Source organism: Triturus cristatus, chromosome 11 (assembly GCF_964204655.1).
Source record: "Triturus cristatus chromosome 11, aTriCri1.1, whole genome shotgun sequence".
Lineage (NCBI taxonomy): Eukaryota > Metazoa > Chordata > Amphibia > Caudata > Salamandridae > Triturus > Triturus cristatus.
The window spans coordinates 625,374,836-625,388,707 of NC_140594.1; the positions used below are offsets into that span (position 1 = coordinate 625,374,836).

Here is a 13,872-nt window from a genome sequence, read left to right on the forward strand (position 1 = left end):
TGAGCAAAACCCATGGCTTCAGACCAGTAGAGTGCTCGATTAGGTAATTCTTTAATAAGGTTTCTAGTTCTTTCTCAATGGCCTCCTGTGAAATGAAAAGGAATCAGACAGTGTCACTGAGCAACAGGATGAATGTCCTCATTAATGTGAACTTACACCGTCATTGTCTTGAGTTTCTCCAGTCTATGAAACACCTATGGGAATTGACTCACTATTTCAGAATGTGCATTGAGGTTGTAGTGGATGGATATCAGTCCCACTTCAGCAGCAGTTCTGAAATGGAGTAGACATGCGCTCGACGAAGTACATGGAGGACATGATTTGGTGCTTGTACTGTTATTTTCTTATGCCTCATGCTCTCTACGAATGACCCTTGGCTTTGCAATGGTGTAAAAGCAGCTCATGTGCACAACTATGTTTTTGATTGTGTTAGACATGGTATTGGAGGCAGTTAATTGTAATTTTCTGCCAGCATGATATTGATTGATGCACCACTGTCTATAATGAAAGTTGTAGGGCAGCCAATTGCCTTTCGCGTAATCTTGGGGCACAATCCAAATGAGTTTGGTCACTTCACATGGCGATCTCATTTTGACTTTTGTTCTTTGAAAGCAACCAATCCTAAATGTGCATGTCATCCTGCGGTCGGCATCACCACTGCACATCCATCTTCTTCACTATCACGCGATGATAGACATTGAAGAGTCTTTGAAAGATGAATCTGATGATGATCAACTGTGTTTAGTCTCTACTTGCCTCAACTGAGGTTGCCATTTGGCCTTGTGGGCATGACTAGAATGCTTTTGAAACTTTCAAGTGTCCAATCTCTCTTCTCGTTGTGATGCATAAAGTTTCTTTTTTGCTTTGCAGACAGTTCTGAAATGATTTTCTTTCCCTCAGCCTTTGCATAGCTGTTCAATGACGGGACATTTACTTTCGTGTGGAAATGAGAATCCACATCAGAAACACAATTTCTTTTTCTTCTGAGACATCGTCTTATGGACCTCCACTTTGTGTTCCTGCTTACTTTTCATGATCAACGCTGATTCATTCTGACTGTTCCACATCCCATATCAGCAATCTGTCAATCTGCATGCTCCTCAGCTCTCGCAGCCATGAGTACCTTTTCAAGAATGAGTGACTCGGAGGAGGAGGGAGGTGGCGGGTGGCGGAAAACTGGGCTTGGATGTACCGGTATGACAATAGCAATCAATGTCAGAAATTGGATGATATGACAGCACATTGTACCGCACAGATCTACCATGTAATGACGAAAGGTGTACTTTTGTTCGTTGTTTCAATAAAAATTGTTTTTAAAAAAAAAAAAAAAACACGCACTGTGGCGCGTTTTGGGTTGGGGAAATGGTTCCCTTTCGATCCTGGGGGACCCTGGGTGCCGACTGGCCCGCCGGGTGCTTCCAGTGGGCGCCGCTGCTCTGCGTTGCGGAGAGGTGGTGCAGGCTGTGCCCCTTTTTGCACCTCTCTGCGGTGGCGCTTGCTGGGTGTACCTGGTGGGCTGTTTTGCCCCTAGGGACTCTAAGGATTCGGGGGGACTTGATCTCCCGGCTTGAGGCGGCCACAGGGCGTGTTTACACAGTGGGGAAGGGAGGGGACGGGGCCTGAGGTGACGTGTGCAGACATGCCCTGTGGCGCGTTTTAAGAGGTAGTTTTAATCCCCTGCCCTATTATATACTAGGGGCTTACAGAGGAGGTCATGCTAATCACAGGGGGACCCCAACGCATAGTGTTCCCTAGTGTATGTAGGTGTTTTCACTGTATTCTGAGTGTCTTTTAACATAGCACTGGCTCTAGTACTGGTTAGTTAGACTCAGTTACCACCAGTATCCGTCTGAAAAAGTTGAGTGTACAGGATGATTTTGCAACAAGGCTTCTTTCTGCTTTTCTGTTTGTTCTTTCTGCACGTTATCCTTCTTCCTGCACTTTTCTTCGTCTTTGAGGACTTCTGTTGCTTCTTTCTGCATTTCTTTTTTTCTTTCTATGCGTTTTTTCTTCTTTCTTCACATGTCCTATCTCTCTAGGCATAGTTAGAAATTAGCATTTAAAAAACCTTTGAAATTCACTGAAAAAACCATAGGTTTCAGGCACGTTATAGTTAAGAATTAGCATTTAAAAAACCTTAAAAATTCACTGTAAAAACCATAGGTTTCAGGGGCGTTATAGTTAGCTGGACTTTTCACTCGTACAAAACCATTGAAATTCCCCCGTTATAGTTAGTTCAGCTAACTATAACTCGCGCGCCCGCAATGCACTGCTGATGACGTCACATATTACATCACTCATGACATGGTCAGTGACATCACTGATGACATCACTGATGACATCTCAAATGACATCACTGATGACATCACTGATGACATCATCCAGTGAATGTGCGTTTTTCTGAAAATTACATATGTTTTATATATGTATATCTCAAGGTCGGTGGAAGAATAAATGGGTATATCAGTTAAAAAAAAAAAAAAAAAAAAAAAAAAAAAAGAATGAGTGACTCTCTCAGCATGCGTCGTCTGAACGAATCAGAGAGGCAACTATTGATGACTCTTCTGACAAACTCATCCATCGTTTAAGCAACTCGCTATCTTGCCTGATTGAGAATGTATCCTTCATAGTTGACTATCAGCATTGGATTGAACTTGGCTTCCAATGTTTCTTTGATTTGACAGTACGATACTTAATCAGCTTGTAGTATTTTCTTTATCACTTCTTTCATTTCATCACTTGCAATGTTCTTTAAGGATTTGATGATCATTTTGTCATGTACTTCTTCTAGAGGTTCCATGAAGTCATTTTGATCCATACAGTCCATCTGCTGCCAATATTCAGCATTTTCCCGGTATCGAAGGGAAGTGGTGTTTTCAGGAATGCAGCTGCGCCATATTTGGCACTCCTTCCTGCAGCCATTAAAAAATTTCACTGTTCTGCCTGGCTTTTTGTCAGATTGGATGCCACTGGCTACTTTGGACGTACCAGCTTCCGACCAGGCTCAATCCGAGGTCAGGTGGGAGTTCCTTCATTTGTATTGGTAAATGCACTTGTACTCTCTGTACCTGGCTGTCACTGCCTTTAGCGTTTCTTTGCGCCTGGTTGTGTCTGCCTTTAATGCTTTTTCGTTCCTGGTTGTCCCTGCCTTTAGCGTTTCTGCATTGTATAGACGAGGCTCTGTGTTACGCAGTAGCACAGTATCTCTTCTTTCGGCCTCACCAGTAGGATTCTAGCGGGCTTTCTGACTACGCTCCTCTGTAGGGCCTTCACCTTCTTTGAGGGCCTTGTAAGAGCTAGAGCAGAGCTTTGACTCCACATACATCAACCGTACACTGCTTATTGGGGTGCACGTGGCCTGCACAAGCAGTTTGCTGGACCTTGGCAAACTCTCACTGAGAGCAGTCTTGTTTCTTAGGGCACGTATCCCCTACTTATCCCCAGTTGTCACGTCCTCCCCAGCTCTAAAGCATGCAAATGACCATGCCACACACGGAGCTCTGTAACACACGTCTTTATTCTTAGGCATGCACCTGTTAATTGAACGCACTACGTCATACACTTTATTAACCACACCCAAACACAACTAGACACCTCCCAACTAACTCTGTAACTTTGTAAGGAATCCGCCGAGGACCACAAGGGTCCTACTGCACATGATCTTACAACACTACAAGTGCCACCAGTTGACCCACCCCCAACCTTTTCTGGGAGAAAGGGGAGTTTGAACAATCTGGACAACTGTTGCGCTCTAGCTACACTTTCGCAGAAGGTGCATGAAGGACCTCCAGGCCAAGCCCCCACTGGCATCGCAATCACAGGACCCAGAACATTTTACCCTTTAAGGGTTTCCCCTACCAGGCCTACTGCCTGCATCATATGCAAGAAATGCTGTCTGATTTGCTCTTCTGAGAAGTGCCTGAACACTTTCAGTGCTGAAGCCTATCCGTGGATCTGCCAAGCTGTGAAAGTATCCTCCAGACAAGAAGTACTCAACTCTTGGAGTGGCGAAGGCACACTCGGAGTCTGAGCCTCAGCCAGTTATCCTCCCCTGAAGGTTGGAGCTAGTACTCTTTCAATTTTTATTCAGCACATCAGAGATCTCATTCACACCAGGAGTAATCCCCGACCTCATAGCAAGCACTCTCATTATATATGAACCCCCTCACTGCCCACATCTTACTACAGCAAGGATTATTCGATTTTAAGAACAAAGAATTTTTACTAATATCACATTAAAAAACACAAATGACTTTGTAAAGACAATACATAAATCACACAAACCCCTAAGTGTCACACATCCATTATCAATCATGCAGCGTCACTCGCATCGCCAGCTCACACAAATCAGTGTCAAGGAATAAAGTATTCCAAATGCACACTATCCCGAATACACACTCGTGTTAAGTACGTGGCACTTTACACTTTGTTCATGCTGATGTTTTTGCTTTCACAAACTCAACAGCCTTCTTCAGGATAATCACATTACACGAGCTGTGTACCAGCATCTGGCTACAATAGCAAGTGTGTAACTTTAGAGGGGATTCAGTTTCCTAAACAATATTCATTTGCATATGAATAGTCCAGTTACCACTACTCAAATTCTAGGAAATAATCACAGGAACATTCAAATAATGAAAACATGTTTTCTTTATAAAACAAAAACCACATCCAGTACTCGATTATGCCAACTTGATTTTGCATGTGAATCAAAAGTGAAGGTCAAGAGCCATTACAAGGAAGTCCAACATAGTTTTTCATCCGGCTAATGTCTTTCAGGATTTAATGATTCCTTGCTGTGAAACCCATTAGTGTAAAGTGCATGCACACTTGGCCTCGCCAGTTCCAACTCAGTCTTACCTGCATTGCATTGTGCTTATTTGCACCGCGCGACCATTCCTAGAAGCACTAGGATCTTCAGTAGAAGAGCTCCTGCCCTCATAATGTCTATGACTGTGATGCACCAGTTGTCTCATCTGTCATGCTCTTTTTTCTGAGTGTCACTTACACCCTCCTTGTTGACTCTAACAATTCCATGCCAACAGGCAACATTATGTGTTGTACCTGTCAACTACAGGTCCATAAACAACATTCCTTTCATTCACCCCATGAAACACAGGCCCATCCCCAACATCTGTGTAATTGACTCCATCGCTTATCGCCAACAACCTCATCAACAGATGCACGCCCCTCAGGTCCATTGCCAACGCCCCGTTCATCAATCCTGCCAACTAAAAAAACAATCATATTTTTGTGTGAACTTTGTGTACACTGAAAAGGAGCCAGCTAGTGAGGACTGGGAGTCAGTAAACCTTCCACAAAAAAGGTATGCACATTTTCTCACGTAGCTCAAGGTGATGATAAGTGACCCCACATTACTGCCCCGCCACTTTGATTTGAGGACCAAAGAATGAAGGGGACTACATTAAAACGCACAGAGGGGTACTTGCACATCTAGTGTCGTGTTATTTAGCCCTTCCATTGAGACACAATCCAATTACAGTTTCTGGATATGCCAAATTGGTTCGTTTTTTGTAATCGGACTGTACTCAGACACAGCCAGTTAGAGTGAGGCCCTCAAACTCAACTCAACTTGGGGGCCAGTAAGGCTTCAAAAACCTTATCAAATTCAATGGGCAGGTGTTCCAGGCTTGGGTTTTACATGTAGGGGAACCCTATATAGCACCCCTAATGTCCTGCTCTGTTATCTGGCCACACATGCCCTCTCACTTCCCCACCAGTGCCTTTGGCAGCCATACATCAGTTAACTAGTCAGGGCTCCTGAACCATCATATATGGGCCGCAGGGTTATAAAGGGCCCGGTAGTGTACATAGAAAGTGTTGTGAATGGCCTCCGGGGTGGTGGCGATAGTGTCTGGGGAAATCCAGATGGCAGTCACCAGCACGATATCCACGGTTCTCCGTAACAACGTTGGCATGGCGGTTCCTACCATCAGCGAGTGCAACCTAGCAGCCTCATCTGCAATTGCAGCCTGCTCAAGGCCCCGCAAGGAGGATTCCACTTGAATGAGGTCCCAATGAATTGTGCCCCGCGCTCCTATAATTGCATAGATACAATGCCCCGGTACCACAGTTTTTAATGCATCCCATTCTATAAACCGCATGGAAGCTGTGTTACTGTTCTCTATTATGTGAGTGTTGCAGGCCGAGTCACAGAACACAGCGTCTTCTAGTGCCGCAGGTTGAGTGAGTAATGGTATGATGGGATCCCCCGAGCAATCTGCCTTTAAAACAGATTATGATCTGATATGGTCTTCCCCAAATATTCCGCCGAAGGGACCTTAATCTGTGTGATGGGGTGGCAGAGGAAACGGTCAAGCTGTACATGGAGGTCATGCAGTACAGAGTAAAAGGAGTATTCCCTAATAGCTGGATCCATGGCTCGCCGGCCGTCCACTAAGGACCAGTGTGCAAGCCACTGTGACAAGTAGGTTTCAGCGCCTGTGGTAGGTGATTGGTAAAGAGGAGTATAGGACCTATCTAAAGCGGGGTCCAAAACAGAATTAAAATTGCCCTCAAGTATCCAGGGCAAATGTGACCAGTGGGCCAGCAGCAAGTAGATGCATGCCAGAAACTCCGCCTGAGCAACATTCTGCAAATACAGACTCCCCAGCAACACCTCTGCCCCCACCACAAACACAGATCGACCCTCTGGGTCTGTTTCTGTCATTGTGTCTTGAAAAGGCACGGCAGGGACATCTTAAGGATTTTTGGGGCCCGGGGACGATTGTATTTTGGGGACCCCTGTGCGGATCCGTTTTGAATTTATGATCCGGGTTCAGCTCTTTTGTGCCCTCTTTGCCCAAGTCACCGACAGCGCACAGGCACCCTCGTCCAAATTCTAAAGTTGTTACATCTAACGTTCATGGATAGTGATGCGTGTTTTCAATTGTGTAACGCAGCAGCTCACTAGCATCACTGCAAATAATCTCTGTGACCCCCCTCCCGTTTCTCATATATGCGGTCTTATTTTGTTTTTAATAGAAACTTTATTTATGGATGTTGCATGAAACATTAACACATTTCTCTGCAGAATGTCTGTAATAGACTTTCACACACCACTCACATCAAAAATAAATTAAAGAGAAACAGAATTTCAAACAATCTGTTGAAGAATTATTCAGGGTCATCATGGCAAGCCTCTGCAGAACAGAGCGGGTTCTGTCAGGGGGCCCTGAAAGGCTGGGGCATGGGCCCGAGCCCACTTTGCCCATGCCTTAAAACGCCTCTGCCCACGGTGGATCCATAGCAATGCTCCCGTAGGCCCTGCAGAAGCATTCCCCCCTCCAAGGCTTGAAGAAGGGTGCCCGCCCCCTTCCTCGGGTGAGTTTTCTGCAAGAAGGCCGCGTGTGACCCTGGTCGAGGTACTGACGGAGCGAGTATAAACAACCTTCTCACCCCAACGGCCCTAACCCAGGACCCGTCTCCTCAGTTCCCTGTAGCCACGTCACTCTCACTCACCTTCACCACACAAAACCTCTCCCTCGAGCTGCCCTGGCCTCCATGCCTCTGTTGACTCCACGCACAGCCATGTTCCCTGTACCCAAGGCACTCTGACCATTAGATGTCTGCTCCGCTCCCACAGCACTCTCAGCCATTCTTTGCCCCCACAGCTCTCCCTTGACAGTACTGTGTGCGCAGGGCCGCTCTCCCCCGGGTATCTCTGCCCGTGGCCATCCGTTCCACACCCCTATTTCCGATCACTGTTCCCTGTATCATTTGCTGTTTGATTACCTATAAATACATTCTATGTCTCACCAATAGCATCGTATCTGGCGTCCTTCGCTGCCCTCTCCCGCATTCACTTCACTATGCCACAGCCCCCGGCTCTCCTTCTAGGCCCTGTCATTCTCACGAGAACTCTCAGCCTCGCACCTCTGCCCTCACTCACCGCCTCACGCGGCCACCTCGGTGTTCGGCGCTCACTCACCTTCCGAAAGCGCATTTTGACCGAAGACGCTGTTAATTTCCGGGGGGCTTCTAGTTTTCAGAACTGGGTGGTCTTTCCGGGGACCAGGAGGAACAGGAACAAGCTCTCCCGGGGCAGGGCACGCAGAGTATAATTAAGGACAGGGCACGGGGCAGTCTCCGAGGGCTCTAGGTAGTATTTTCTTGAACACTGGTACCCTCTGCCTTTCTGAGTCTGTCTCTTATCTGCAGCAGCTGTGGCTATCAGAGCGCACGGGGTGTGTGTGCAGTGAGCGCACGAGGCGTGAGGGCCACGCGCACGAGGGAGGCTCCTCGCATGGACTCAGAGATAGTGCAGGGGCACTCCCAGGCGAGTGTGACCCCCCCCCCCCCCTCGCCCCCTCCGGGCAGCTAACATCTAGAACATGACGAGTCAAAAGCGGGCTCTCCTCGCACTCCAGGGTACCCCTCACCCCCCTCGCGGTAAACACCCAGAGCTTCTCACAACCCATCTACCACAGCAACAGGACCTGGAATGTGACCCTTGTGGGCAAAAGGCGGAAGAATCCAGCCAGCGAGCCCCAATAACACCGGCTGTGTGTACCAACACGCGCAGTTCACTGTCTGTTCCCCGCCGAGAATAAACCAGCCATGCTCCAAAACACACCAAATGCGACCATTCAAGAGCACATCATCTCTCAAAAAACATGACACCCACTCCAACCAGAAGGCACCAGCTGCGCAGCTTCACAGAACGCAACGCACAGACTGCTGTCTTCAAAAACATCAACAACCCCCCACACAGATCGCATCTGCTGTACGAGGCCTCCACACACAAACACAAAAAAGTGACTCAGCCTTAATACACTAGCTGTGCACTCTACGGAAAATACCAAGTCTATTCCAACACAGGACACACCAGCTGGACCCCAAAGAACACAAAACAAAGGAGGGAATGAGAGTTGTTTGAAACGTCCCACATTCTCCCTGCACATAGACTATTCCAAATAAACGAGTGTGTTTTTAAAGGGGTAGACAACCCTGTTGAGTGAGAGTGGACACCACTAGTGTGTTTAATGGGCTGTTCCACTGGTGTGTTTTGTGAGGGTTCATCGGAGGTATTTGGTGACAGCAGGCAACACTGGTGTATTCTGTATGGCCCAGCTGGTTTGTTCTGTGGGTACAAGTTGTGTGTGGTGTGGAGGTCTTCGCTGGTATGCTCTGAGGAAGCAGCTAGTGTGTTTTATGTTGAAGGCGCGGTGGTTGTGTTCTACCAGAGGTCATAGCAAGTGCGTTTTGTTGGTTCTTTTTCTGTACCACACAAGTTCCCTAATTAGCTTCTTATTAGATCTTTCCTTCACATACATAAGAACGGATAATATTACTTACTAGATGTACCTAAACTAGATCAGAAGTGATCTAGTTAATGTTTAGATATGTGTAGAGTAAGGTTCTCTCTATGGGTCCTGAGGAAACGCCATTGACCCGGAGGGGCAGAGTGGCGCGAAACATGTCGACCACTAATTGGACCAATGAATAACTTACAGTTTTATTGATCTACATTAATTAATTTTAATCTTGCCACACATCAGCCCGCAACAGAACAACAAACCTTTAGATCCTATAAAGACTTGTCCACTGACAACCTAGAACTCAACTCCCATCCAGTGTCAACACCCTTCTACGTCAGTGCCTTTCTGGAAGACCACACTAACATCCACACTCCTACTAAAACACACAAGTGCAAACTAATACCTTCAGTGCCATGGTATTTCAAATACCATGCAGACAACAAACACTCCATCTTTAGACAGGAAAGAAAATGTAAGAAAAACAGAACCCCCAGATGGCCTTTCACTACTCATGTCTCTCCTCAGAACACGCAGATAAATCATGACGAGTCAAAGCTAAATACTATAAAATAACACCATTAACGAAGCTACCAACAAACGCAGAACACTATTTAAGACAATCACGCACTGCAACAAGACCGTGCCTGACTCTTTTATCCCACTCTGCGCCGACGAGTGCAATGCCACCAATCTATTTTCTATGAAAAAAACCAGAAGAACAAACAGAACATTCATTACACCAAGCCTGCGTCTCCTCCTAGCCCCACCTCTTCTTGTAGCGTCCTGCACTGGCCAGCTTTCAGAGCCTTATCTCCCGAAGAAGCCACCTAATATGAAGATAATGCCTTACCCTTGTCCTTCACCAACGTTCTCTCTAGAGAAGCTCTCCCACCCCTACTCTGGATTATTAATGCACTCTCACTCAAGGAACCTTCTCAGATGCTCTGAAGGCAGGTCAGATACTACCATTCCTGAAGAAGCCCACATCAGTCGCTGATGACCTCACCAATTACCAACCCATTACTCACCACCCTTCATCATGAAGATCATCAAAAAAAACAGTCCATGCTCTACTCCGATATAACATCAACACCAAGCATTTCCTTCTCAGCTACCAATCCCTCTTCAGATCACGCAGTAGCAGAGAGTTTGCTACAGCATCTATATAATGTCACCCTGACCACAGATAAAGATTACCCCTGTCTCCCTGTATTGCTGGACCCCTCCACCGCCTTCGACACCATCGAGGAGCGTACCCTCATCCACTCCCTAAAGTTCTAAATGGTATTCACTGCCAACGTCATTGCCTGGTTTTCCAAATACTTTTTCCAACCAACGCTAGTTAATTCAAAATGGCACCTTAAGGTCCAGGAAGATCTGTATCACGTTTGTAGCCCTCCGAGGCTCCACCTGGTCTCTGTCGTCTTCAACCTCCACATGGAGCACCCTGGGACTCCACCCACCCATAACAGCATCAAAATTCCCCAATATTCTCCTCCACTCCATTCCAAGTCTCCTCCAGTCCAGATATCCTGCGCCTCAGCACTACCTGCATCTCATCTAGACCTGAATGTCAGCACCCACCTGAAGCCCGATCCCATCATGATTTTAATTTCTGTTATTTATCAAGAAAAACAAGCACAAACAACACTAAAACTGTCTGAATGAGCGGCATGGATTCACACCCAATGCCAAGTCACTTAGATTCACACCGGAGACCAACCTCACCTTCAAGATAACAAAGACTCTCCTTGCTGAAGAGAGTTATAGCATTGTTCCCAGAAGGCAACTTCAAGACTGCAGTTTCAGTCCTCATATTGTTGCATCTGGGTAGTGTCAACTCCCTGCTTTAGGCTCAGATTCCACATTGGCCACCATAAGGGAATCCTGCATGCCGCAGTACGCCGCTTCCAGAGCCTGCAGGAATATGACAATATTAACCCATATTGATGAATCTCAACTGGCTTCCCAAAACCAGCTGCATCAAATGCAAAGCAATCATGACCACCCCCCTGCATGTCTAACAGACAAGCTCACCATCTCTGGTGGCTCTTGGCAGACCCACAGCCAGGTCACTAGAAGACCGGAAGCAAAGAAATGCAAATAAGAATGAAACAAGGCAAGATGCTTTCTCCATACACACACCCGGAATCAGGAACAGCATTCTACATTCATCGGGACCACCCAAACCCTGCTCCAATTTAGGAAAGAGCTGAAGACGCACATCTTTAAAGAGCTGTGACCCTGCTGGGATTCCTTAAAAGAACTGATGTGGTTCAATAGCTCTATTCTGGGTTGGGTTAATTACTTTTTATCCAACCACACAGAGCTGGTCAAATCTTCAGACTTCCTCTCTAGCCTGCTTCCCCTCCATGAAGGAAATCCGCAAGATTCCATCCTAGCCTCAACACTATTTAATCTATTCATAGAACCTCTAAATTACTTCTTGAGGCAATGCTGCATCTTGTTTTATCTATAAGCCGATGACACCCTGATATATTTGAATGTCGCGTTGTCTAAGTACATAGCAGATCCTGCAAAGACTAGAATATCTTCACGAATGTAAGATGAAAGAGCATCCCAAGTTGAATACACAAATCCTGAATTCATGCTGCTCTCCCCTCCCTGTTCACCACTTCGGTGCAAGCCTGGCTGGGTGAGATCAGTCTACTCGAGGGCAAAACATTGATAGTAGAAAGTGCAAAATCCTTAGACTTTACTCTAGACAAGAAGCTAAGTCTCAAAGCCCACACCGTTGCTATAGTTAAAGGGGCTTACTTCCAAATCGAACCAATCTAGGGCCTCAAGTCCCAAAAGAAGATTTAAAAACAATTATTCAATCCTTGGTCTTCTTGTAGCTTGACTAAGACAACTCCCTACAGTATGGCATTCCCAAAATCCATCTGCTCCCTTTAAAAGCAGCCCTCATTCTACTACCCAACTAGTGTCAGGTGTAACAAGTTCAGACCACACCGCTCTGATCCTTGGGAATTTAAAATGGCTTCTGATTTAGGCCAGAAGCTTATTTTAGCCGCCCTACATAATTCGCAGAGCCTTGCATAGGACACAACATATACCTGTCTTCAGTGCGTAATTTGTAAAGAAATAAGAACCAGGGCTCTCGTCAGGGGGTCACTGCAGCTTGCACCACACATTGCCCCTCCTAGCACTGCCAATGATAGCAACAACACAACTACTAATCATCTCACTCCTACAAGTGTGAAAATTCGTACTATTCGAGGCCCCCAAAGCTCTAAGAATGTCTTGGGCAGCACGTAATAGTCATTTTTTATGCAGATTGAATTATTAATAACTGTTGTTGTGGTCATTTCTAAATTAGCAAGACAGCGCCACCTTGTGGCAGACTGTCAAGCGCAGGTGTTGACAATGAAAAACCGGTGCAGAGCACCAGAAACCACCAGCTCAAATTAAGCACTGCCTGTCCTGCAAATTAATCATTTCAATTGGTCAAAAGTTCTAATACGTGTGTGAGTCCGTTCATTTGGAAACTCCTTCCTTGAAGAAAATAAGAACAATGTAGCAAGCCTTCTCTGGTTGCTGCCCAAAGGTTTGGAACGCCACCGCTACAATTATCTGGACAAACTCTTCCTTGTTCGACTTTAAGAAAGATCTCGAATCTCTCCTTTTTCAGCCTCATTTCAAAACATAACTAATAGCCTGTTAATTTTTCAAACATACCTAACATTAGACGGTCATGTAGACTTATACTCTAGGCCAAGCAGAGACCAATTTAATTACTATTTTTAATATGTTTGAGCCACAACCTTTCCCTATATGAATTGAATGTTTTTTTTATCGTGTTTCACTTTTTGGGATGCTGTAGCCACCCCACTTTTCTCTAGTGCTCCTCTAGCCTAAGTATTGCTTTCCACCACAGGTGTTGTAGTTCACCTCAGTACATGATACCTTCCTTTTCGCTCTGATTTAGTGTGTAACAAATGTCCTGCCCAACATGTTTACTGTACATTGCACCCATGTTCCTATGCAAAGCACTCTACTATCCTTTTAGGTCTGGTTTGTGCTCTAGAGAACCGCAAATATATAAACATGATGCAGGAGCAGCGCACCCCAGCTCTCAGAACCTAGCTACAGCTCCAATCACTTTTTAGCTGTATTTTTGCCTCTGCAGCTGCCTTTTAGCTGGGTTTGCGCTGTACAAATGTCACACACATGCATCCTTGCTCTGAGGTCTATTTGAGCCCTCAGGGGTGCCACCCTGTTTGTGCCCCCAGCATTATTTTTCTGAGGCTTGTTTGTGCAGGCCACATCCTTACTGCCAGGCAGGCCTGTCAGTGCCACCAGCATCCCTGATGTCAGAATGATTGACACTACCTCTGAGGCTTGTGTGTGCTTATAGCATCCCTTCTCCGAGGATTGCCCTCTCCTGTAGCACCCCTGCTCTCAGGAATATCTGTGTCTTCAGCATCCATGCTCTGAGAACCGTCTGTACTTACAGCATTCCAGCTTCGAAGGAGAGGGCTTTGCCTGTCGCATCCCAGCTCTGAGGCCTGCCTGAAACAGCCATGTCCTGAAAGCAGACTGTGCACTCGGAGTGTTCTGAGACTAGTCT

The 13,872-nt window shown here is 46.1% G+C and overlaps 1 protein-coding gene across 4 annotated transcripts in view; it reads right to left on the reverse strand.

The window, feature by feature from the left end:
- Positions 1–13,872, reverse strand: part of ANK1 (ankyrin 1) — an 826,509-nt gene that overhangs the window by 692,020 nt on the left and 120,617 nt on the right. Inside the window, exon 1 of one of the 4 annotated variants that reach the window (XM_085634055.1) lies at positions 7,952–8,120. The exons of the other annotated variants lie outside the window; for them this stretch is intronic. Coding sequence (XP_085490181.1) covers positions 7,952–7,966 — 15 coding nt within the window. The 5' untranslated portion in view covers positions 7,967–8,120. Of the gene's footprint in view, positions 1–7,951; positions 8,121–13,872 lie in introns of those variants that run through there. 4 annotated transcript variants of the gene reach the window in all.